General features: G+C 43.0%; 2 protein-coding genes across 4 annotated transcripts in view; both read right to left on the bottom strand.

The window, feature by feature from the left end:
• Positions 1 to 6,994, bottom strand: part of LOC121846089 (basement membrane-specific heparan sulfate proteoglycan core protein-like) — a 10,802-nt gene extending 3,808 nt beyond the window's left edge. The window contains exons 1-3 of the mRNA XM_042318876.1: positions 6,840 to 6,994; positions 1,328 to 1,474; positions 961 to 1,095 (exon numbers count right to left, since the gene is read on the bottom strand). Coding sequence (XP_042174810.1) covers positions 961 to 1,095; positions 1,328 to 1,474; positions 6,840 to 6,888 — 331 coding nt within the window. The 5' untranslated portion in view covers positions 6,889 to 6,994. The remainder of the gene's footprint in view (positions 1 to 960; positions 1,096 to 1,327; positions 1,475 to 6,839) is intronic.
• A 1,788-nt stretch (positions 6,995 to 8,782) lies between these two features.
• The window catches only part of LOC112241595, a 64,018-nt gene continuing 49,248 nt past the window's right edge, over positions 8,783 to 23,552 (bottom strand). For all 3 annotated transcript variants that reach the window (XM_042318892.1, XM_042318891.1, XM_042318895.1), the window contains 3 exons: positions 12,372 to 12,586; positions 10,843 to 10,954; positions 8,783 to 10,030 (listed from right to left, as the gene is read on the bottom strand). In XM_042318892.1, the coding sequence (XP_042174826.1) occupies positions 10,908 to 10,954; positions 12,372 to 12,586 (262 nt within the window). In that variant the 3' untranslated portion in view covers positions 8,783 to 10,030; positions 10,843 to 10,907. The remainder of the gene's footprint in view (positions 10,031 to 10,842; positions 10,955 to 12,371; positions 12,587 to 23,552) is intronic.

Below are 23,552 nucleotides of genomic sequence, written 5' to 3'. Positions count from 1 at the left end.
CCAACCATATGAAGAATGATCCTCCAACTCTAGCACTACATGTCAACTACTATAACTACAGCCCTCCTGATTCCTCTCACTATACACCCTTCTCCATCCTACCCTGACACTACATGTCACCACTATAACTACAGCCCTCCTGATTCCTCTCACTATACACCCTTCTCCATCCTACCCTGACACTACATGTCACCACTATAACTACAGCCCTCCTGATTCCTCTCACTATACACCCTTCTCCATCCTACCCTGACACTACATGTCACCACTATAACTACAGCCCTCCTGATTCCTCTCACTATACACCCTTCTCCATCCTACCCTGACACTACATGTCAACTTCTATAACTACAGCCCTCCTGATTCCTCTCACTATACACCCTTCTCCATCCTACCCTGACACTACATGTCAACTACTATAACTACAGCCCTCCTGATTCCTCTCACTATACACCCTTCTCCATCCTACCCTGACACTACATGTCAACTACTATAACTACAGCCCTCCTGATTCCTCTCACTATACACCCTTCTCCATCCTACCCTGACACTACATGTCAACTACTATAACTACAGCCCTCCTGATTCCTCTCACTATACACCCTTCTCCATCCTACCCTGACACTACATGTCAACTACTATAACCACAGCCCTCCTGATTCCTCTCACTATACACCCATCTCCATTCTACCCTTACCCATGATCCTCTACATCACCACCCATCCATCCTCACTCCTGGAGCTCTATCTCTGGGCCTCTTCTCCCCTCAGCCCTGTCCCTCCCTGGAGCTCTATCTCTGGGCCTCTTCTCCCCTCAGCCCTGTCCCTCCCTGGAGCTCTATCTCTGGGCCTCTTCTCCCCTCAGCCCTGTTCCTCCCTGGAGCTCTATCTCTGGGCCTCTTCTTCCCTCAGCCCTGTCCCTCCCTGGAGCTTTATCTCTAGGTTAGGGATGGTCACTCACGTTTGATGGTCAGTGAGGCCATCATGGTGCTTCGGCCCGCAGAGTTAGTTGCCACGCAACGGTACTGCCCCTGGTTACTGTTCCTGGTGTTAGCGATGGTGAGCACGGAACCATCCGGGCCAATCTTCACGTTATCTAAGGACAGAGTAGATAGGACCGGTTAGAACAAGTTAGAACCATCTAACCACTTATGACCAGTTAGGACCAGTTAAAACCAGTTCAATCATCACATTTTTATAAACTGTCCATTTAACATTGTGTCACAGCTATTGTGTAGTTGAGTACCATTCAAGGGCTGTGTGTGCGTGCGTGTGCGTGCCTGTGTGTGTCTGGCTGCCTGTGTGCATATGTGTGGTCAGAGCCCCACCTGCCAGTGGATGGTTGTTGGTTCTCTTCCACTCCAGATGGACGGGCTGTGACCCACTAACCACCCGGCAGCGAAAACTGACCGACTCCCCCTGCCGGACCCCTGCTGACCTGGGCTCAACTGACACTACTGGTGCCTGGGCACATACTGGATAGGAGGGAGAGATAAGTAAGTAACACACACACTGCCATACACTCTATAGGTGTCCCCAGGGCTCAGATCTAGGCCCTCTCCTCTTTTCTCTTTATACCAAGTCACATGGCTCTGTCATATCCTCTCATGGTCTCTCCTATCATTGCTATGCGGATGACACTCAACTATTTTTCTCCTTCCCTCCTTCTGACACCCAGGTGGTGACACACATCTCTGCTTGCCTGGCAGATATCTCAGCTTGGAATGTCGGCCCACCATCTCAAGCTCAACGTCGACAAGATGGAGCTGCTTTTCTTCTTGGGGGAAGGCCTGACCACTCCAAGACCTCTCCATCACGGTTGACAACTCCAAGTTGTCCCCCACCCAGTGTGTAAAGAATTTTGGCGTGACCCTGGACAACACCCTGGCGTGACTCTGGACAACACCCTGGCGTGACCCTGGACAACACCCTGGCGTGACCCTGGACAACACCCTGGCGTGACTCTGGACAACACCCTGGCGTGACCCTGGACAACACCCTGGCGTGACCCTGGACAACACCCTGGCGTGACCCTGGACAACACCCTGGTGTGACCCTGGACAACACCCTGTCGTTCTCTGCAAACATCAAAGCAATGACTTGCTCCTGCAGGTTCATGCTCTACAACATCTGCAGAGTACGACCTTTCCTCACACAGGAAGTGGCGCAGGTCCTACTCCAGGGACTTGTTCTCTCCTGTCTGGACTACTGCAACTCATTGTTAGCTGGGCTCCCTGCTTGTGCCATCAAACCCCTGCAACTTACCCAGAATGCTGCAGCCCACCTGGTTCAACCTTCCCATGTTCTCCCACATCACCCCGCTCCTCTGCCTTCTAGTCTAAGCTTGCATCCAAAACAAGACCATGGTACTTGCCTACGGAGCAGCAAGAGGCCAGGTCGATGAAGACAGCTGCACAGTAATGTCTCTTATCGATTGCGGTTATGATATCGTTTTGGACTTTGAGCGTGGCTGAGGTGCACCCATGACCATCTCGGAAACCAGATTGCATAGTGGAGAAGGTACATTGGGATTCGAAATGATCGGTAATCTGTTTGTTAACTTGGCTTGAGAGAGAGATTGAATAGGCTAGTAATAGGTGTTGCAACAATTTCGAATGATAATTTTAGGAAGAGAGGGTCCAGATTGTCTAGCCCAGCTGATTTGTAGGGATCCAGATTTTGCAGTTCTTTCCGAACATCAGCTGCCTGGATTTGGATGAAGGAGTACTGGGGGGGCGTGGGCAAGTTGCTGCAGGGGGTGCTGAAATGTTGGCCGGGGTAAGGGTTGCCAGGTGGAAAGCATGGCCAGCCATAGAAAAATGCTTGTTGAAATTGTCGATTATCGTAGATTTATCGGTGGTGACAGTGTTTCCTAGCCTCAGTGCAGTGGGCTGCTGGGGGGAGGTGGTCTTGTTCTCCATGGACTTTACAGTGTCTCAAAACTTTTTGGAATTAGTGCTACAGGAAGCAAGTTTCTGTTTGAAAAAGCTAGCCTTAGCTTTCCTAACTGGCTGAGAATATTGGTTCCTGAGTTCCCTGAAAATGTGCAAATTGCCGGGGCTATTCGATGCTAATGCAGAACGCCACAGGATGCTTTTGTGCTGGTCAAGGGCAGTCAAGTTTGGGATGAACCAAGGGCTATATCTGTTCTTAGTTCTAAATGTTTTGAATGGGGCATGCTTATTTAAGATGGTGAGGAAAACACTTTTTAAGAGCAACCAGACATCCTCTACTGATGGGATGAGGCCAATATCCTCCCAGGATACCCGGGCCAGGTTGATTAGAAAGGCCTGCTCGCTGAAGTGTTTTAGGGAGCGTTTGACAGTGATGAGGGGTGGTCGTTTGACCGCGGACCCATTACACACGCAGGCAATGAGGCAATGATTGCTGAGATAGTGGTTGAAGACAGCAGAGGCGTATTTAGAGGGCAAGTTGGTCAGGATGATATCTAAGAGGGTGCCCATGGTTACAGATTTAGGGTTGTACCTGGTAGGTTCCTTGATCATTTGTGTGAGATTTGGGGCATTATGCATGTCCCAGTTTAGGTCACCTAACAGTACGAACTCTGAAGACAGATGGGGGCGATCAATTCACATATGATGTCCAGGGCACAGCTGGGGGCTGAAGGGGGTGTATAACAAGCGGCAACGATGAGAGACTTGTTTCTGGAAAGGTGGATTTTTAGAAGTAGAAGCTCAAATTGATAGGGCACAGACTTGGATAGTGTGACAGAACTCTACAGGCTATCTCTGCAGTAGATTGCAACTCCGCCCCCTTTGGCAGATCTATCTTGTCGGGAAATGTTATAGTTATGGATGGAAATTTCAGGATATTTGATGGCCTTCCTAAGCCAGGATTCAGACACAGCTAGGACATCCGGGTTGGCGGAGTGTGCTAAAGCAGTGAGTAAAACAAACCTAGGAAGGAGGCTTCTGATGTTAACATGCATGAAACCAAAGCTTTTACGGTTACAGAATTCAACAAATGAGAGCGCCTGGGGAGTGATGTTGGGGGCTGCAGGGCCTGGGTTAATTTCTACATCACCAGAGGAAAAGAGGAGGAGTGGGATAAGGGTAGGATAAGATTTCAGGGCGCGGAAAAATAGATTCAAGGCCTAATGTACAGACAAGGGTATGGTATGATGTGAGTACAGTGGAGGTAAACCTAGGCATTGAGTGACGATGAGAGAGGTTTTGTCTCTAGAGGCACCATTTAAGCCAGGTGAGGTCACCGCATGTGTGGGGTGGAACAAAGGGGCTAGCCAAGGCATATTGAGCTGGGCTGGAGGCTCTACAGTGAAATAAGACAATCACTAACCAAAACAGCAGTAGACAAGGTATATTGACATTAGGGAGTGGCATGTGTTGCAGAGGAATCATAGGGTCCAGTGAGCAGCCAGGCGAGCTGGAGACACGACGATTCAGACAGCTAGCAGACCAGGGCTAGCAGGCTAGCAGATGGGCCTCAGGGGGACGTCACAATGGAGGAGCCTATTGAAACCCCTTGGACGGTCACGTCGGCAGACCAGGGCTAGCAGGCTAGCAGATGGGCCTTAGGGGGACGTCGCAATGGAAGAGCTTGTTGAAACCCACTTGGATGGTCACGTCTGCAGACCAGGCATGTTGGATCGGCAGGGCTCCATTTCGTCAGCAAAGGGTCCAGGCCAATTAGCAAAAGAGGTATTGAAGCCCAGGAATTGTCTGATGGATCTCTTCGGCTAGCCGGAACATGGGCCTAGCTCAAGGCTATCTCCAGGCTAACTGGTGCTTTCTTCAGGACAGAGACGTTAGCCATGAGTAGCCACTCGGATAGCAGCTAGCTAGCTGCGATGATCCGGTGTAAAGGTTCAGAGCTTGCGGTAGGAGTCCAGAGATGTGGTAGAGAAAAGCAGTCCGATATGCTCTGGGTTGGCATCACGCTGTGCAGACCGGCAGGACCGAGGCCGGCTGATGCCTGGGTTAACGGTAAGGACAGCTAGCAGTGGCTAACTACTAGCTAGTAGCTAGTTAGCTGGCTAGCTTCTGATGGGGGTTCCGGTTCTAAAGTATAAAAATAGCAGATCCGTACCACATTGGGTGAGGCGGGATGCAGGAGAGTATGTTCAGTCCGTAGATGGATATTGAGATTAAAAATATTTTTAAAAAATATACAAAGAAAACGATATATACGACAAGACAAAGACAAGACAAAGACAAAACAGACGTCCGACTGCTACGCCATCTTGGAATGCATGAATGCAAGCTATCTTCAGGCGAATGCTCTGTCAGGCACTCTGCTAAATGACTCAATGTAAAATGTAAAAATGAGGAGAGATAGGTTAGTAACACACACACACACACACAGTAGGAGAGATAGGTTAGTAACACACACACACACATATAACACAAACACACACTGTAGGAGAGATAGGTTAGTAACACACACACACATAACAAAAACACACACTGTAGGAGAGAAGAGACAAGGTTATAGCACACACACACACACACACACACAGAGAGAGACACACGCACACACACACACACACACACACACACACACACACACACACGCACACACACAGAAATAGACACTAAGAGAGACACACACTAGTTATTGACATCCTCCGATGCAAGAGAGAGTTCAGGGTTCCACCCAAAGGGGGAGTTCAATGAGTTGACACACACTCACTCACACAAGCACGTACACACTCACACTCACACTCATACACAAGCACGTACACACACACACTCACACTCACACACAAGCATGTACACACACTCACTCACACTCACACTCATACACAAGCACGTACACACACACACTCACACTCACACTCACACACAAGCACGTACACACACTCACTCACACTCACACTCATACACAAGCACGTACACACACTCACACTCACTCACACACACACACACACACACACACACACACACACACACACACACACACACACACACACACACACACACACACACACACACACACACACACACACACACACACACACACACACACACACACACACACACACACACACACACACACACACACACACACACACACACACACACACACACTCACGCTATTCTTGCATATACAGGATTCACACATATAGAGTAATATAGACCATGTCCACATTGAATGGTATACATCTAAAGGCATGCAGGCACGCACGTACACTCACACACCAAACACACACACTCACACACCAAACACACACACATACACACACACACCAAACACACACACACACACACACACACACCAAACACACATACACACACTCACATAAAACACACACACAGGGGCAGACTGTGAGCTTTCAGTCTGGTCTGTGGGGAGAACAGCAAACAAATGCCACCCCAGAGCAAACATCCAATAGGACCATGACTCAGCAAGACTAGACCAATGGACATGATATTAACACGGTATTATAAATTCACATCTACAGTAAAAAAAGGAAATGTATCACCGTGCATTTACATTTCTGAGAAACATTTTATGTTAAGATTAAGAATTCTAAACCATCGCAACATTAGTTTATTAGTTTATTCATAATATTAGTTATTTTGTATATTCATAATAACTTTTTTAAAGCAGTTTAGAACTAATAATATCTACTTAAAAGGGATAGTGCAGCAATTTAACATATGTAGATATTTATTTCCTGGCCTTGTCTTTAGACTGCTTTCAAGATTGGGAAACAAAAATGTTTTTTTTTAAATCTCTGAACTATCCCCGTAAAGGATTTAATAACACGTTCTGCATTGTAATGTTGAGAGAAGCAGCTTATAGTTTAATAACATGTTCTGCATTGTAATGTAGAGAGAAGCAGCAGTAGTAGTTTACCTGTCCAGAGTAGAGAACAGAGGAGCAGTGCTGTTGTGGAGGAATCCATGTTGCACAGAGCAAAGATATCCCTCTCTCCTGTCCTACAACCTCTATCTCTCTCTCTGCCTCTCTCTCTCTCTCTGCCTCTCGCTCTCTCTCTCTCTCTGCCCCTCTCTCTCTCTCTCTCTGCTCTCTCTCTCTCTCTCTCTCTCTCTCTCTCTCTCTCTCTGCCTCTCTCTCTCCTCTCTCTCTCTCTGCCTCTCTCCCTCTGCCCCTCTCTCTCTCTCTGCCCTCTCTCTCTCTCTCTCTCTCTCTCTCTCTCTCTCTCTCTCTCTCTCTCTCTCTCTCTCTCTGCCTCTCTCTCTCTTTCTCTCTCTGCCCTCTCTCTCTCTGCCTCTCTCTCTCTCTCTCTCCTCTCTCTCTCTCTCTCTCTCTGCCTCTCTCTCTCTTTCTCTCTCTCTCTGCCTCTCTCTCTCTGTCCTACAACCTCTCTCTCTCTCTCTCTCTCTCTCTCTCTCTCTCTCTCTCTCTCTCCCCTCTCTCTCTCTCTCTGCCTCCCTCTCTCTCTCTGCCTCTCTCTCTCTCTCTGTCTCTCTCTCCCTCTGTCTGTCTTCAGTCTTCTGCTGTGTGTCCCTGTCTGTCTTCAGTCTTCTGCTGTCTCTCTCTCTTTCTCTCCTCCCCCTCTCCCTCCTTACTTATTTGTGTGTTCAGCTTACCCAGATAGGCAGGCAGAGGCAGACAGTTAGACAGACAGACTGGCAGTCAGTTGCAGGATATTAGCTCAGAAACAGAGAAGAAATGTCCCCCCCTCCCAACATAGAACCAGCATAGAAAAATCATCCTAGAACCAGACAATAAATGTTATTCTAGAACCAGGCCATGAATATCATCCTAGAACCATCCCTGAAATATCATTCTAGAACCAGCCCATAAATATCATTCTAAAACCAGCCCATGAACATCATCCTAGAACCAGCCCATAAATATAATCCTAGAACCAACTCAGAAATATCACCCAGCCCAGAAATTCAACCAGCCCAGAAATGTCATTAGAACCAGCCCATAAATCTAATCCTAGAACCAGCCCATAAATATAATCCTAGAACCAGCCCAGAAATATCATCCTAGAACCAGCCCAGAAATATCATCCTAGAACCAGCCCAGAAATGTCAGAAATATCATCCTAGAACCAACCCAGAAATAGAACCAGCCCAGAAATGTCATCCTAGAACCAGCCCAGAAATGTCATCTTAGAACCAGCCCAGAAATGTCATCTAGAGAAATGTCACCCTAGAACCAGCCCAGAAATGTAATCCCAGAACCATCCCAGAAATGTCATCCTAGTACCAGCCCATAAATGCCATCCTAGAACCAGCCCAGAAATACCCCCGTAGAACCAGCCCAGAAATATCACCCTAGAACCAGCCCAGAAATATCATCCAGAACCAGCCCAGAAATGTCATCCTAGAACCAGCCCAGAAATGTAATCTTAAAACCAGCCCTGCTGTTTGATATATACTCAGAAAGGTCACATTATAATGTACTGGATTGTAGCCTAGAAGTTATCACTTGTTACTTTATTATGAATTAATAACATATATTTGTATGTATTCTTCATATGTACTTTGTAATATTCATGTAATACCAGTGCAGTGGTATATTTTTATATGACCAACTACCGCACCAATGTTAGCATAGCATTAATTAGCACCCATTTGCACGTGAGCTAGCTAATTGCTCACAATGAGGGAATCTTATTTGGACAGATTTGAGCAGTACGCCTAGGTTTACATGTACAGTTATGTAATCCATTTGATCGTTGATTTTCTGTGTTTTTTCAATGTATGCCTTGTTGTGTTTGGCTCTAAATGTGTATTGTTGATGCCGACAGCCGTCCCCTAAGTTGCACATAGCGAGTCTACACAGCCTACACATAGTATATACAACAATGAAATCCCTGGTCCCAACATGCATGACAAGTCAAGAAAAGGCATTGTAACTTGTCCACACTGCAAACAAGTTAACTTGTTATGGCTGCAATCATAGTTCAATAACAATAATGCTATCAGAGAACTACAACATGTAACAGTACTACAACATGTAACAGTACTACAACATGTAACAGTACTACAACATGTAACAGTACTACTATCAGAGAACTACAACATGTAACAGTACTATTATCAGAGAACTACAACATGTAACAGTACTACTATCAGAGAACTACAACATGTAACAGTAATACTATCAGAGAACTACAACATGTAACAGTAATACTATCAGAGAACTACAACATGTAACAGTACTACTATCAGAGAACTACAACATGTAACAGTACTACTATCAGAGAACTACAACATGTAACAGTACTATTATCAGAGAACTACAACATGTAACAGTACTACTATCAGAGAACTACAACATGTAACAGTACTACAACATGTAACAGTACTACAACATGTAACAGTACTACAACATGTAACAGTACTACTATCAGAGAACTACAACATGTAACAGTACTACTACCAGAGAACTACAACATGTAACAGTACTACAACATGTAACAGTACTACTATCAGAGAACTACAACATGTAACAGTACTACTATCAGAGAACTACAACATGTAACAGAACTACAACATGTAACAGTACTACAACATGTAACAGTACTACTATCAGAGAACTACAACATGTAACAGTACTACTATCAGAGAACTACAACATGTAACAGTACTACTATCAGAGAACTACAACACGTAACAATAATACTATCAGAGAACTACAACATGTACTAGTTCTGCTGCTCCTGGTCTGACCTCATTTGATTTGATCTCTGAATGTCTGTTACCTGGCAGCCAGACAAGTCTGTTCCATACAAGTTCATCACCTTCCTTTTCTTTCAGAAGCAGATCAACTTCTTTAACTGTAGTTTATAAGAACAACTGAAAGTAGTTGTTTTCATAGGAATCACATTTCACAAACACTGCTTCCTGAAATCAAGAGACCTTTGTAGTCAGTGAGAATGAAATGAAAAGTTACATCGGAATATAAAAAATTGTTCTTCAAAAATAGCCCAGATTTGCGTTTGGTTGTATTTGATGTCCATCTGCAGAATAAGTGGAGAGGGTGTATTCTTTTTTCAGGGTCAGTTTACACTGAGAAGTTGTTAGAATTTCTCTAATTCCATCCCTTTCAATCACCTCCCGCACCTTGAAAGGACCAACAATAAACAGGTTAGTTGTGCTTCAAAATGACTTTTTTAAATATTTTATTTATATGGTTAAAAAAATACATAAAGTTTGAGAATAAAGCAATAAGATGAAAAAGGTCAACAGATGGAATTCAGTCAAACTTGCTACTTGTTCCTTGCTACTCTCCATAATGGTTTGATTACATGTTTAGCCGTTATGCCAGCATTACATTCCCCATTGTGTGTTTGATTATATGTTTAGCCGTTATGCTAGCATTACATTCCCCATTGTGTGTTTGATTACATGTTTAGCTGTTATGCTAGCATTACATTCCCCATTGTGTGTTTGATTGAATTCCAGCCAGATAGAAGTGGTCTACATTGCACAAGCCATCTACATTGCACAAGCCATCTATGTGGTTATGCTCCAGCTGTTGTAAGAGTGTGCTTGCATGTTAGGTCTGAGTCAAACTGAAACTAGATAAAGAGAAGTTACCACTGTCTGGTGTTGACATTTTGTGTAACAGTGGACAATGCTAATGAATTCAGAGAAACTATTGTACTAGGTTGCCTTATAAGGTAACCTCAGCTCATTGGACACATACATTGACGTAGGTGATCACACCACTAGGGAGTGACCACATGTATATAATCAGCTGTGCCCTTAGGTGGGCTGCAGAACTTACTCTGAAACATACAAGCTGTGTTTCCATTGTCAACTTCTGTCTGCAGTTGCATTAATAAAGGTGTGACTGGTTTACTTAAAGAAGATATTGGTGAAATCAGCAGTCAGACACTAAGCCAATGATTGACAAGAAACAAGGGACCTACCGAGACAGAATCCAGTGATGTATATTGTGACATGTGTGTCTGTTGTCTCACGAGGAGGGATAAACTCAGTCATCAGTCACATGGGCTACAGACAGGAAGTCACATCCACCACCTGGGAAAGAAAGAGAACATTTAGAGCTGTCTCAGATATACAATATAACATTTGGCTTAGTGACGCCATTTCATAGTCGTAAACTGGTTTTCTAGTTCTATACGGTGCATTCAGAAAGTGTTCAGAACCCTTGACTTTATCAACATTTTGTTACATTACAGCCTTGTTCTAAAATTGATATAATAACAATTTGTCCTCATCAATCTACAAATAATACCCCATAATGACAAAGCAAAACAGGTTTTTAGAAGTATTCAGACCCTTTGCTATGAGACTCGAAATTTTGCTCAGGTGCATCCCGTTTCTATTGATTATCCTTGAGATGTTTCTACAACTTGATTGGAGTCCACCTATTCTAAATTAAATTGATTGGACATAATTGGAAAGGCACACACCTGTCTATATAAGGTCCGAATGTTGACAGTGCATTTCAGAGCAAAAACCAAGCCATGAGGTTGAAGGAATTGTCCGTAGAGCGCAGAGACAGGATTATGTCGAGGCACAGATCTGGGGAAGGGTACCAAAACATTTATGTAGCATAGAAGGTCCCCATAAACACAGTGGCTTCCATCATTCTTAAATGGAATAAGTTTGTAACCACCAAGACTCTTCCCAGAGCTGGCCACCTGGCCAAACTGAGCAATCAGGGGAGAAGGGCCTTGGTCAGGGAGGTGACCAAGAACCTGATGGTCACACTGAAAGAGCTCCAGAGTTCCTCTGTGGAGATGGGAGAACCTTCCAGAAGGACAACCATCTCTGCAGCACAGGCCTTTGTGGTAGGGTGGCCAGACGGAAGCCACACCTCAGTAAAAGGCACATGACAGCCCGCTTGTAGTTTGCCAAAAGGCTCCTAAAGGACAGACCATGAGAAACAAGATTCTCTGGTCGGATGAAACCAAGATTGAACTCTTTGGCCTGAATGCCAAGCGTCACGTCTGGAGGAAACCTGGCACCATACCTATGGTGAAGCATGGTGGTGGCAGAATCATGATGTGGGGATGTTTTTCAGTGGCATGGACTGGAATACTAGTCAGGATCGAGGGAAAGATGAATGGAACAAAGTACTGAGAGATCCTTGATGAAAACCTGCTCCAGAGCGCTCAGGATGTCAGATTGTTCACCTTCCAACGGGACAATGACCCTAAGCACACAGTTGTGCAGCGATACTTCCCATTCAAACTGACAGAACTTGAGGATCTGCAGAGAAGAATGGGAAAAGCTCCGCAAATGCAGGTGTGCCAAGCTTGTAATTTCATAGAATAAGACTTTAACTAAAAAGTCAAGGGGTCTGAATACTTTCTGAATACACTGTACTACAATTGAATTGAAAATGAAGACAATGTAGCATATTTTTAGAGTGGTCTTGAAAGTGAAATCCCTCTTTCACTCCTGAATGTTTCTTGATATGAATACTTACCAGAATGCATCTGACAGTGTGGGAGGTGTAGTTGACTGACAGACCCCTTAAGGCATCTAAACATGAACAGAGGTCCTGCAGGCCTCTTGCCTCTCTGGGATAGAAGCCTCCTGTCCCAGTGGACTGTCCTATAGAGCACCTCTCCTTCTCCCTCCATCCTGAACACCAGGCCTGTTATACTGCACTGGAACAGACCTGCACTGGGGCACTGGAACCTAGAGGAAACAGTATGATGAATATAATGTAGTAATATTTCCTATCTCCAATAAATATATGTTACCGGTAAGTTCCCATGATCCAAGATGTCTGGAGGAAATTCATTTAAAAGATCCTAAAATGTCAAAACAACAGCTCTTAAACCAACAGTTTGGAGAAGTGAATAGAGAATAGAACTGCTACAGTGCACTGTAGTTATGTTTTGGTTCCCTTCCCCAGATCTGTGCCTTTACACAATCCAGTCTCGGAGCTCTACGGACAATTCCTTCCATAGCAAAGGCTCGGAATACTTATGTAAATAAGGCATTTTGGGTTTTTATTTTTGATACATTTGCAAACATTTCCAAAAACCTGTTATGCTTTGTCATTATAGATATTGTGTGTAGATTGATGAGGAGGAAATGTATTTAATCCATTGTAGAATAAGGCTGTAACGTAACAACATGTGGAAAAGGGGGAGGGGTCTGAATACTTTCTGAATACGCTGTAATTACCTGTTATGACCGTTTCTATTTTATTTCTCTGCATTGTTGGGAGGAGACGTTAGTTAGCATTTCCCTGCTAGTCTATACTTGTTGTTTACCAAGCATGTGACAAATAACATTTCATCTGAATCGTTTTCAGACACCAATACCTTTTTAGCATCTTCAAACTGAACATTGTCATGTTTTAAAGAAGCCTCGGTAAGGCCAATTTTAGCAACCTTAACCCGACCACTAGCGACCTCGTCAAGGTGGTCGGAACTCTCAGCATAACGGTTTTGGCTTGACAGTCGCTGGACCCAAATGGGAGCACCGCATAGGTTTTTAAAATAAGAATATTACTGAAAAATGCTTCATGATCATAGTTCAACGGTCACACCCCGTCGTAACCCAAAAGACACGCGGATTTTACCACATCGTTTCAAAACAATGTGGTTGTAAACAAACACCATAAAGCCTCCAACACGACGTTGACCTCGTGGATGGTTAGTCGTTGCATCCATCTCTCTGTTTATGAATGTGAGTGTGTACATTTCTCCACCCTGTTTAACAAAACAGAGAAACTGCTTTGTGGTTGTAGTTTGAATGTCAGATTGGCCATCGAAGCTCAACTCCATGAACTAAAACTGGAAAGACCTAGAGGAGTCCTCTAGCTCGAAGCTCAACTCCATGAACTAAAACTGCAAGGACCTAGAGGAGTCCTCTAGCTCGAAGCTCAACTCCATGAACTAAAACTGGAAAGACCTAGAGGAGTCCTCTAGCTCGAAGCTCAACTCCATGAACTAAAACTGGTAGGACCTAGAGGAGTCCTCTAGCTTTAAGCTCAACTCCATGAACTACAACTGCAAGGACCTAGAGGAGTCCTCTAGCTTTAAGCTCAACTCCATGAACTACAACTGCAAGGACCTAGAGGAGTCCTCTAGCTTTAAGCTCAACTCCATGAACTACAACTGCAAGGACCTAGAGGAGTCCTCTAGCTTTAAGCTCAACTCCATGAACTACAACTGCAAGGACCTAGAGGAGTCCTCTAGCTTTAAGCTCAACTCCATTAACTACAACTGCAAGGACCTAGAGGAGTCCTCTAGCTTTAAGCTCAACTCCATGAACTAAAACTGCAAGGACCTAGAGGAGTCCTCTAGCTCAGCTGGTAGAGCATGGTGCTTAGTGCTTACAATGCCATGATGGGGCCCAGGACCGAGTTGGGGAAACCCTGTCTTAACACTCTGCTGCAGACAAAAATACATTATTAACACTCTGATGACACCCAGTGGACAAAAACACAGGACCAGCACCACTACTAACATAATGAAAACAGTACCAGCACCACTACTAACATAATGAAAACAGGACCAGCACCACTACTAACATAATGAAAACAGTACCAGCACCACTACTAACATAATGAAAACATTACCAGCACCACTACTAACATAATGAAAACAGGACCAGCACCACTACTAACATAATGAAAACAGAACCAGCACCACTACTAACATAATGAAAACAGTACCAGCACCCCTACTAACATAATGAAAACAGGACCAGCACCCCTACTAACATAATGAAAACAGGACCAGCACCACTACTAACATAATGAAAACAGGACCAGCACAACTACTAACATAATGAAAACAGAACCAGCACCACTACTAACATAATGAAAACAGGACCAGCACCACTACTAACATAATGAAAACAGGACCAGCACCACTACGAACATAATGAAAACAGGACCAGCACCACTACTAACATAATGAAAACAGAACCAGCACCACTACTAACATAATGAAAACAGTACCAGCACCCCTACTAACATAATGAAAACAGGACCAGCACCCCTACTAACATAATGAAAACAGGACCAGCACCACTACTAACATAATGAAAACAGGACCAGCACAACTACTAACATAATGAAAACAGAACCAGCACCACTACTAACATAATGAAAACAGGACCAGCACCACTACTAACATAATGAAAACAGGACCAGCACCACTACTAACATAATGAAAACAGGACCAGCACCACTACTAACATAATGAAAACAGGACCAGCACCACTACTAACATAATGAAAACAGAACCAGCACCACTACTAACATAATGAAAACAGTACCAGCACCCCTACTAACATAATGAAAACAGTACCAGCACCACTACTAACATAATGAAAACAGTACCAGCACCACTACTAACATAATGAAAACAGTACCAGCACCACTACTAACATAATGAAAACAGTACCAGCACCACTACTAACATAATGAAAACAGTACCAGCACCACACTACTAACATAATGAAAACAGGACCAGCACCACTACTAACATAATGAAAACAGAACCAGCACCATTACTAACATAATGAAAACAGTACCAGCACCACTACTAACATAATGAAAACAGTACCAGCACCACTACTAACATAATGAAAACAGGACCAGCACCACTACTAACATAATGAAAACAGGACCAGCACCACTACTAACATAATGAAAACAGAACCAGCACCACTACTAACAATGAAAACAGTACCAGCACCCCTATTAACATAATGAAAACAGTACCAGCACCACTACTAACATAATGAAAACAGAACCAGCACCACTACTAACATAATGAAAACAGAACCAGCACCACTACTAACATAATGAAAACAGGACCAGCACCACTACTAACATAATGAAAACAGGACCAGCACCACTACTAACATAATGAAAACAGGACCAGCACCACTACTAACATAATGAAAACAGAACCAGCACCACTACTAACATAATGAAAACAGTACTACAGCACCACTACTAACAGCACCACTACTAACATAATGAAAACAGTACCAGCACCACTACTAACATAATGAAAACAGGACCAGCACCACTACTAACATAATGAAAACAGGACCAGCACCACTACTAACATAATGAAAACAGTACCAGCACCACTACTAACATAATGAAAACAGTACCAGCACCACTACTAACATAATGAAAACAGTACCAGCACCACTACTAACATAATGAAAACAGTACCAGCACCACTACTAACATAATGAAAACAGTACCAGCACCACTACTAACATAATGAAAACAGTACCAGCACCACTACTAACATAATGAAAACAGTACCAGCACCACTACTAACATAATGAAAACAGTACCAGCACCACTACTAACATAATGAAAACAGTACCAGCACCCCTACTAACATAATGAAAACAGAACCAGCACCCCTACTAACATAATGAAAACAGGACCAGCACCCCTACTAACATAATGAAAACAGAACCAGCACCACTACTAACATAATGAAAACAGGACCAGCACCACTACTAACATAATGAAAACAGGACCAGCACCCCTACTAACATAATGAAAACAGGACCAGCACCCTACTAACATAATGAAAACAGAACCAGCACCACTACTAACATAATGAAAACAGTACCAGCACCACTACTAACATAATGAAAACAGTACCAGCACCACTACTAACATAATGAAAACAGTACCAGCACCACTACTAACATAATGAAAACAGTACCAGCACCACTACTAACATAATGAAAACAGTACCAGCACCACTACTAACATAATGAAAACAGTACCAGCACCACTACTAACATAATGAAAACAGTACCAGCACCACTACTAACATAATGAAAACAGTACCAGCACCACTACTAACATAATGAAAACAGTACCAGCACCACTACTAACATAATGAAAACAGTACCAGCACCACTACTAACATAATGAAAACAGTACCAGCACCACTACTAACATAATGAAAACAGGACCAGCACCACTACTAACATAATGAAAACAGAACCAGCACCACTACTAACATAATGAAAACAGTCTGAAGACATGGGCTATTCCGTTCCTATTTTACAGATATGCCTAATATGAACAAAACGTCACAATCCCTAGCAGGCCTACGGTCAGTTATGTCAATAGCCAAAGTGTAATAACAGGTTATAACACATCACCCCTAGTGCTCTACGTGTGGTAATTTAGCAGTTCAACTGTAGTTCTGTTTTTCTATTATAATTACATTGCATAAAAACAACTTGTTTGGACACTGGTTGATAGCAGTTATTCACGATAATTCCTGTTTAATGTCTGTTAACAGTTCCATTGGAATTGTCCTGCAACCAGGCAATTCATTAACTAATTTCCCTTGGGGGGGAAAGAATCTTAGTCGGAAAAGGTCGGAAATGGAGGCGAGTAGTGCGGACGAATTAGAGGAAACGGAGAAAAAGTTGGTGAAGCAACAGCTGAATGAGAACAATATGGGTGTCAGTTGCGATGGTGTGGAGCAGGAGGATGAGGGTCAAGGACAGGAACGGTCTGTAGTGGAAAGACAGGAAGAAGAGAGATGATGCAGAAAGCAGTGGAGCGTCTAGTAAAGAAAGAAGAAGAGAGATGATACAGAAAGCAGTGGAGCGTCTAGTAAAGAAAGAAGAAGAGAGATGATACAGAAAGCAGTGGAGCGTCTAGTAAAGAAAGAAGAAGAAGAGAGATGATACAGAAAGCAGTGGAGCGTCTAGTAAAGAAAGAAGAAGAGAGATGATACAGAAAGCAGTGGAGCTCTAGTAAAAAAGAAGAAGAGAGATGATACAGAAAGCAGTGGAGCGTCTAGTAAAGAAAGAAGAAGAGAGATGATACAGAAAGCAGTGGAGCGTCTAGTAAAGAAAGAAGAAGAGAGATGATACAGAAAGCAGTGGAGCGTCTAGTAAAGAAAAAGAAGAAGAGAGATGATACAGAAAGCAGTGGAGCGTCTAGTAAAGAAAGAAAAACAGAACCAGAAGAAGAGAGATGATACAGAAAGCAGTGGAGCGTCTAGTAAAGAAAGAAGAAGAGAGATGATACAGAAAGCAGTGGAGCGTCTAGTAAAGAAAGAAGAAGAAGAAGAGAGATGATGCAGAAAGCAGTGGAGCGTCTAGTAAAGAAAGAAGAAGAGAGATGATACAGAAAGCAGTGGAGCGTCTAGTAAAGAAAGAAGAAGAGAGATGATACAGAAAGCAGTGGAGCGTCTAGTAAAGAAAGAAGAAGAAGAGATGATACAGAAAGCAGTGGAGCGTCTAGTAAAGAAAGAAAAGAAGAGAGATGATACAAAAGCAGTGGAGCGTCTGAAAAAGAAGAGAGATGATACAGAAAGCAGTGGAGCGTCTAGTAAAGAAAGAAGAAGAAGAGAGATGATACAGAAAGCAGTGGAGCGTCTAGTAAAGAAAGAAGAAGAAGAGAGATGATACAGAAAGCAGTGGAGCTAACAGTAAAGAAAGAAGAAGAAGAGAGATGATACAGAAAGCAGTGGAGCGTCTAGTAAAGAAAGAAGAGGAAGAGAGATGATACAGAAAGCAGTGGAGCGTCTAGTAAAGAAAGAAGAAAAGAGAGATGATGCAGAAAGCAGTGGAGTGTCTAGTAAAGAAAGAAGAAGAAGAGAGATGATACAGAAAGCAGTGGAGCGTCTAGTAAAGAAAGAAGAAGAAGAGAGATGATACAGAAAGCAGTGGAGCGTCTAGTAAAGAAAGAAGAGGAAGAGAGATGATACAGAAAGCAGTGGAGCGTCTAGTAAAGAAAGAAGAAGAAGAGAGATGATACAGAAAGCAGTGGAGCGTCTAGTAAAGAAAGAAGAAGAGAGATGATACAGAAAGCAGTGGAGCGTAGTAAAGAAAGAAGAAGAAGAGAGATGATACAGAAAGCAGTGGAGCGTCTAGTAAAGAAAGAAGAAGAGAGATGATACAGAAAGCAGTGGAGCGTCTAGTAAAGAAAGAACAAGAAGAGAGATGATAGAAAGCAGTGGAGCGTCTAGTAAAGAAAGAAGAAGAGATGATACAGAAAGCAGTGGAGCGTCTAGTAAAGAAAGAAGAAGAGAGATGATACAGAAAGCAGTGGAGCGTCTAGTAAAGAAAGAAGAAGAAGAGAGATGATACAGAAAGCAGTGGAGCGTCTAGTAAAGAAAGAAGAAGAGAGATGATACAGAAAGCAGTGGAGCGTCTAGTAAAGAAAGAAGAAGAAGAGAGATGATACAGAAAGCAGTGGAGCGTCTAGTAAAGAAAGAAGAAGAAGAGAGATGATACAGAAAGCAGTGGAGCGTCTAGTAAAGAAAGAAGAAGAAGAGATGATACAGAAAGCAGTGGAGCGTCTAGTAAAGAAAGAAGAAGAAGAGAGATGATACAGAAAGCAGTGGAGCGTCTAGTAAAGAAAGAAGAAGAGAGATGATACAGAAAGCAGTGGAGCGTCTAGTAAAGAAAGAAGAAGAAGAGAGATGATACAGAAAGCAGTGGAGCGTCTAGTAAAGAAAGAAGAAGAAGAGAGATGATACAGAAAGCAGTGGAGCGTCTAGTAAAGAAAGAAGAAGAAGAGAGATGATACAGAAAGCAGTGGAGCGTCTAGTAAAGAAAGAAGAAGAAGAGAGATGATACAGAAAGCAGTGGAGCGTCTAGTAAAGAAAGAACAAGAAGAGAGATGATACAGAAAGCAGTGGAGCGTCTAGTAAAGAAAGAAGAAGAGAGATGATACAGAAAGCAGTGGAGCGTCTAGTAAAGAAAGAAGAAGAAGAAGAGATGATACAGAAAGCAGTGGAGCGTCTAGTAAAGAAAGAAGAAGAGAGATGATACAGAAAGCAGTGGAGCGTCTAGTAAAGAAAGAAGAAGAAGAGAGATGATACAGAAAGCAGTGGAGCGTCTAGTAAAGAAAGAAGAAGAGAGATGATACAGAAAGCAGTGGAGCGTCTAGTAAAGAAAGCATAAAGAGGGCCAAGGTAGGAAGCAAGAGCAGTGATGTGTTGGAGTGGAAAGTGGTGATGGTGTTTAATGAGACCACAGGGCCTCACTTACACCTTATCTGACTAACTAATGCTGAAAAATAGATTGAGTTGTAGAGAATCAAAGGACCATGAATGTAATAATAAATCGATGAGATGGATGTCAAAGGCTTTGAAGGTTTTGCCGGAAATGTACGTATAGGATTCCTTAGTTTCAATGTTAGAGAATTTGTCCCATGTGCACTGCAGTGTTTTAAATACCAAAGAATGGGACATGTAGCTGCTCAGTGTAAAGGAAAGATGTGCCAAGTGTGGAGAAGAACATGATGACGGTGGATGTGGAAGCAATGTGAAGGTTAAGTGCTGTAATTGTGGGGGAGAACAAAGTGGATGCCAGGTACAGAGAGAGGATAGAGAGGCTCAGAGATACAGGATCAGTCATGATGTATCATATGCAGAGGCTGTAAAACAGATTGGTAGAACTACAGTGAGAGAGGGTGTGGTAGAAGTTAAGGATTTATTTGGTTTTGAATTGTATTTTCGTGGTAGTACAGAATTAGTGGACAAACCTTTTTAAGGATAAACTATGCGGTGAGTTGATGCCTATTCCGCAGCTAGTTAGCTAGATTAATTGATCAAACCACTTTGTATGCGTTGTTCATTGGCAACCTTGAACTTTATGAAGTTTTTGGAACAGATTCCTGTTGGAACGTTCCACAAATAGAGCGTTGGACCATTAACCGGAAGGTTGCTATATCGAATCCCCGACCTGATAAGGTAAAAATCTGTCGTTCTGCCCCTGAACAAGGCAGTTAACCCGCTGTTCCTAGGCCGTCGTAAATAAAAATGTGTATTTAACTGACTTGCATAGTTAAATAAAGGTCAAATTTAAAAAATACAAATTCATTTTCGTAGGAAATACTACAATCTTTACTGGTCTCTCTATCTAATTTACACACACACAGTAGATTGCAGTGTTTGCAGAGAATATCTACTATATATGATCTACTATATGTTCCTTGCTCAAAATTGACTTTAGACATGGCCCATAATCCTCCTAGAACCCAAGGTAAGAGAAGGAGATGGTCTTACAGATGTAGGATCTTAATTTGATCACTCATTTGTTGCAAAGAATTTTACTACACAGCAGGAAATGCAAACTCGTAATGTTTTGGAGTTGAAAGTTCTCTGATGTTTGTATTTTCCACTTGATTTGCCCGAATATCAATGTATCAAAAACTGTCAGTTAATTATAATACACAATGTGCTACCAGGGGGCGCAGCGGTCTAAGGCACTGCATCTCAGTGCTAGAGGCGCCACTACAGTCCCTGGTTCGATTTCCAGGCTGTATCACAACCGGCCGTAATTGGAGTCCAATAGGGCTGCGCACAATTGGTCCAGCGTCGTGCGGGATTGGTCGGGGTAGGGCGTCATTGTAAATAGGAATTTGTTCTTAACTTATTTGCCTAGTTAAATAAAAAATAGTAAACATTTCCTGTTGCTGCAGGATTATTTTCCTGCTGAAGCAAACATGGCTCAAATTAAGATCCTACATCTGTATTTAATACAAAGACCACTTCAAACCAGTAACTAACAACATTTGATGTTTACACTATTTTTTGTGCAGATTCTCCTCTCCTCCTGGATCCCAATGATCCCATTGTTGGACAGGCCTTCACCTTGCCATCATCGACTAATGGGACAATGGAAGAAGAGAGCCAGGACTGTGTCAGTGTCTGACAGCTCAGCTGAGGCCATGGAGGAGTTAAACATCACAGAATGTAGAGTAGTGGACCAGAGCCTGTGTACTACTGATCCTCCCATGGTAAGACCCTCACTGGAAAGAAATACAAGTTGACTATGTTTCTATTACATTTCTCTTCATAATCTTTCAAATCTATTGTTTTTCCATTTTAGAGGTCTCTTGAAAACTTTGAAGCAGAAATCTACGATCATGAGGGCAAGGGAGCATACAGGTAACTTAGTATTATTTTACCTGTCTTCTCATCAATAGTTTGTAGGACAATGCCTCATTTTTCAGGTCATATTCAGGGAATGTCATTAAAATGTCATTCTTCACCATTGTTTCCTCTAGGTTCCAGTGCCCCAGTGCAGGTCTGTTCCAGTGCAGTATAACAGGCCTGGTGTTCAGGATGGAGGGAGAGGCAGAGGTGCTCTATAGGACAGTCCCCTGGGACAGTTCTGTTCCAGTGCAGTATAACAGGCCTGGTGTTCAGGATGGAGGGAGAGGGAGAGGTGCTCTATAGGACAGTCCACTGGGACAGGAGGCTTCTATCCCAGAGAGGCAAGATACCTGCAGGACCCCTGTTCAACATCGACTGCCCTCAGAAGTCTGTCAACTACACCTCCCACACTGTCAAATTCATTCTGGTGAGTATTTTCATGAGTGAAAGATGTTCAACTGCCCTGAACAAGATTGTAAATTAATTTGTTCTTTGCCTCATTTGTCATTGCTATTGTAGTATATCAGAGAAAGCTCAATGTTCTCTTTTGGGAGATTCTCAATCTGACAAAAGTCTGCCTAAAAAGAGTAGTAATAATTACTAATGATGATGATGATAATAATAAAATGCTGATTGCCTTCTGCAGAAGAGGATGCTCAGGCCTATCCTCCCGGGGAAGAGTTACGAAATCAGCCCTTTAAAACAGCTGTTTTCTCATAAGAGAAAAAAATGCATACCTTTAAAAACAATTTGTTACTTCTCCATTTATCTATGAAACATCCAGCACAACTAACTACATGTAATTTGGGATTCCACCCCTGTAAATTTAATTTGCCTGATTTAATTCGCTAGTGGAGAAGGAGTCTAATTTCATACAAGCGCATTTGTTTCCACATTCCCTCTTCAATTACCTTTGACCTTTTTCAGAAGGTGAGGAGAGGATGCGAGGAATTCCAATTGAGTTTCTGTTTCTTTCCTAGATGGTGGATGTGACTTCCTGTCTGTAGCCCATGTGACTGATGACAACGTGGAGTTTCTCCCCCCATGAGACAACAGACACACACATGTCATTATAAACATCACTAGATCCTCTGCTTATGGTGATGTCACAGATGATGTCACAGATGATGATGCTCCCATCTCTCCTATCCAGGGGCTTGTGTTGTTGTTCTACCAACCGTTTCTCTCTGAAGAGCGGTCCATCCTGAATGTGTTGTTGCTTCGCAGAAATGTTGTGATCAGGGAGGTAAGCATAACTAAGATTTCAAATCCCACTTCTATCTGTCTGGAATTCCATCAGGCCTAGTGTCAAACAACATAGAAAAATAACATTCTCTCTGTGCCACAAGAATGCATGTTAATATACTTGTTGACACCAAACCAGAATCAAATAATAGTCATTCTGACAAAGGGCTTGAGTTTGCACAACATGTGTATTTGATTGAAGCAACATTTCTGTCCAGTGTTGATTCTCAAGGTGCAAGAGGAGAGGAAGAGGAGGAATGGAGACAAAGAAACCTTCATTGGATCAAATCCTCACTGCAATCTAACCCAGAAGAAAGCATACATCCTCTCCACAGATATTACAGATGGATATAGGATCAGCCCAACAGTAATTAATATCTATAAGTCATAAAGAGATTACAACTTTAGATATTTCTTTAGCTGTGACCTCAGTATCTTCACACTTCATGTAAGATCGTAGATTCTGACTCTGGCTTTTCTGTTCCAGACAGCAGAATTTATGG

Source organism: Oncorhynchus tshawytscha, unplaced genomic scaffold (genome assembly GCF_018296145.1).
Source record: "Oncorhynchus tshawytscha isolate Ot180627B unplaced genomic scaffold, Otsh_v2.0 Un_contig_447_pilon_pilon, whole genome shotgun sequence".
NCBI classification, from domain to species: Eukaryota; Metazoa; Chordata; class Actinopteri; order Salmoniformes; family Salmonidae; genus Oncorhynchus; species Oncorhynchus tshawytscha.
This window is presented reverse-complemented; position numbering and strand designations above follow the sequence as displayed.